The 2,665-nt window shown below is 37.7% G+C and overlaps 1 protein-coding gene across 1 annotated transcript in view; it reads right to left on the bottom strand.

Moving 5' to 3' along the window:
• LOC119582352 (AT-rich interactive domain-containing protein 4B-like) overlaps window positions 1-1,613 on the bottom strand; it is a gene marked incomplete at its 3' end in the record, with an annotated part of 36,609 nt that extends 34,996 nt beyond the window's left edge. The window contains 1 exon segment of the mRNA XM_037930567.1: window positions 1,508-1,613. Coding sequence (XP_037786495.1) covers window positions 1,508-1,516 — 9 coding nt within the window.
• Between the last annotated feature and the right edge of the window lie 1,052 nt (window positions 1,614-2,665).

Genomic DNA, 2,665 nt, shown 5'->3' with positions numbered 1-2,665 from the left:
ATAGAGCCTCACTGGTACCCTTGACAACCTCATAACTTTAATAGCTTGAAAACTAATAAAATCAATGGTATCCTTCCCTCAAAACGGGCACATCAGTATGCAATATATATACCACACTTAATCTCACTTTACTTATCCTTCCTCCACTAGGCATTTCAGTTAGAATTATTCTTTTAGTATTGATAAAAGGCAAAAAGATTAAGGTTTTGAATACCCTATATGATTAATATTTATAGGGTATACATCCTGATTTATCCTTTCCCTTACCAATAAGGTCATCATACTCTTGCCAATAAGTTTATTATACAAGATAAATTTTGAAAACATCCACACATATTCCACTCAGGTACACACCAATTGCCAAGGCCTCTGTGTATGTCAATGCTCCAGATGAGGTTTACAAACCTCCAATACTACTATGACAAGGCAGAACTCATAAATCTCTCTAGTATCTATCATCAAAAAAGTAATCAGTCCCAAGTTCTATCATCTTCATGACAGGAATATATATGGGCTGAGTTTTTTTGGCATTTGCAAGAGCACGCAGCACATATGCTACCGAGATTGCCTGACACTACAACAATATCATATTTGATTGAAGACTGAAGGCCTTCCATAACAGATCATAGTTCATTGCAAGTTTCAAATCAATCTGGAGAGAACATAATCACTGTAATAATAAGAAAAACATATATTCCCATTGGGCTCTTGCTCTAATGATAACATAACCACATATACCCAGTATATCCCCCTTGTCTGCACTCAATCCAGTAAGTCTGGTTATGACCATTATTCATTTCAAAATAATTTACTAGAATAATGCTTTTGGACCTACAGCAGATGATTACAGATAAATCCCATTAACTTTGTAATAATTAACTAAATCACATTCACTTTGTCCAAAAAATAGCTCATCCCATGACTTAGCTCACAGCTTCCAATATGATTTACAAATCACTATTTTAAATCACTGGTACTAACATAGTCTACTGTGAAGTAGTTCCCTACTTTTTGCTATATATATTCACAAGTCAACTACTATGCCAACATATATAGTGTTTGCCAAAGAACCCATTTCGAGAAACGAAAACGACCGTTTCGGGTAGCCATGGTGCGCGTGCAATGCTGTGATCAAGTGCCTGCAATGAGCCACCCTAAATGACCTCAAAGGGTGAGGAAATTCACTCTTAACAAGTGAGGGAATATGAAGTTCGTTTCTGCAAAAGGGTGAAGGAAGGTGAGAGCTCTCACTGGTCTAGTTTGCCACGAGCTTGCTATTCTCGGTGTCCAGATGATCCCGAAATGAATACCCTCTTAATGAGTACTTTCCATGTGAAACTCCCCACACACTTTTGATTTTAACTCTAAAATTCTCGACCGATTCCCCACTAAACTAAACTTGGGAGAATTTCTTGCCTCCCAACCTCGGTTAAGTTTTTCGGCGTATTCCGAGATTTTTCCTCGCCCACCGTTATAATTCCTGATCGAGCAACACTTCACGACTTACCTGCATCATAAATGCAGAACAAATTCAGAGAAGAGAGCACGTAAATAGTCAAAAATTCCCGACAGCCATCGTGCACTCTGCTCTCCTCACTCCGCTCAGCCACAATAACAACTTGTCACGAGCTAAAGACGCTGTGATTGGTCGGATCTTCTAAGAAGGGATTTGTAAAAGATATTTTCATTGGTTCAAATTTTGGAAACACAGAAAGTATGCGACACTGTGGTTGGTTAAAATTTCTAAGAAGAGGTATGTTAGCGAAACTCCTATTGGATTAGATTTTGGAAAAACATAGGATATTCGGCGATTTGATTGGTCAGGTTCCCCGAGAAAGGGTTTGCAAGAGACGCCAGCATTGGCTAAAATTTTAGAAACACAAAGAGTATGTGGCGCTCTGATTGGTCGAGATTATAGAAACATGGCGAGCGGAGTAAAGTAGTACGCGATCTTGTCACGTACTCAAAATCTTTTGACTTTTGTAGGAGAGCAATAGTCCTGATGCCATCTCTATTAGGATTATAGAGCGCGAGAGGGTGATGACAAGGCTTGTTACGGCGTAATTTCAAAAATCAATAAAGATAACAGCGTCTTTTAGCCTGTGGGGGATGCATCTTTCAAAAGTAATATTAAATGCGCGCACTTTTCAAATATTACATTTTTGCTCATTTTGTTAATTTCAAACATTGCCTTTCTATAATTGACAGTTGATATCATTGATCATACAGAATCATAACGAACGTATTATCATAAAACAACCATGGTTAGAATGAATGTTATATAAAAGTCCTGTTGTTGTCACTTAACGTTACTTGGCGCTTGAAATAATGACAGGTTTTGAGCTTTTGATCCTGATAATATTTTATAAATCATCTCTCAAACTGTTCTGTCCTCTGGCTACAAACCTTTTATAATGAGCATGTTTTTTGTTCCGAGTTTGCGGCTTATGATATGTCATACACAGTCTTTATTACTCTTTTGAAGCCGCAGGGAAGATGGTGCTTAGACAGAGAAAGGAGGAGGGAAAGAGGAGGGCGCGACGGAAAACTTTCATCTTGAAGACTCATTATTGTTTAAGTTTTGTGTTCCATCTTTTTAATCCATATGAAATATTTCTCCATTCCTTATGATCACTAGATGTTTATCCAATATTCTTACCCATCT

The sequence above is a fragment of the Penaeus monodon genome, chromosome 15, assembly GCF_015228065.2.
Source record: "Penaeus monodon isolate SGIC_2016 chromosome 15, NSTDA_Pmon_1, whole genome shotgun sequence".
In the NCBI taxonomy this organism is placed as follows: domain Eukaryota; kingdom Metazoa; phylum Arthropoda; class Malacostraca; order Decapoda; family Penaeidae; genus Penaeus; species Penaeus monodon.
Note: the sequence above shows the minus strand (reverse complement) of the source record. Positions and strands in the feature narration are given on the sequence as shown.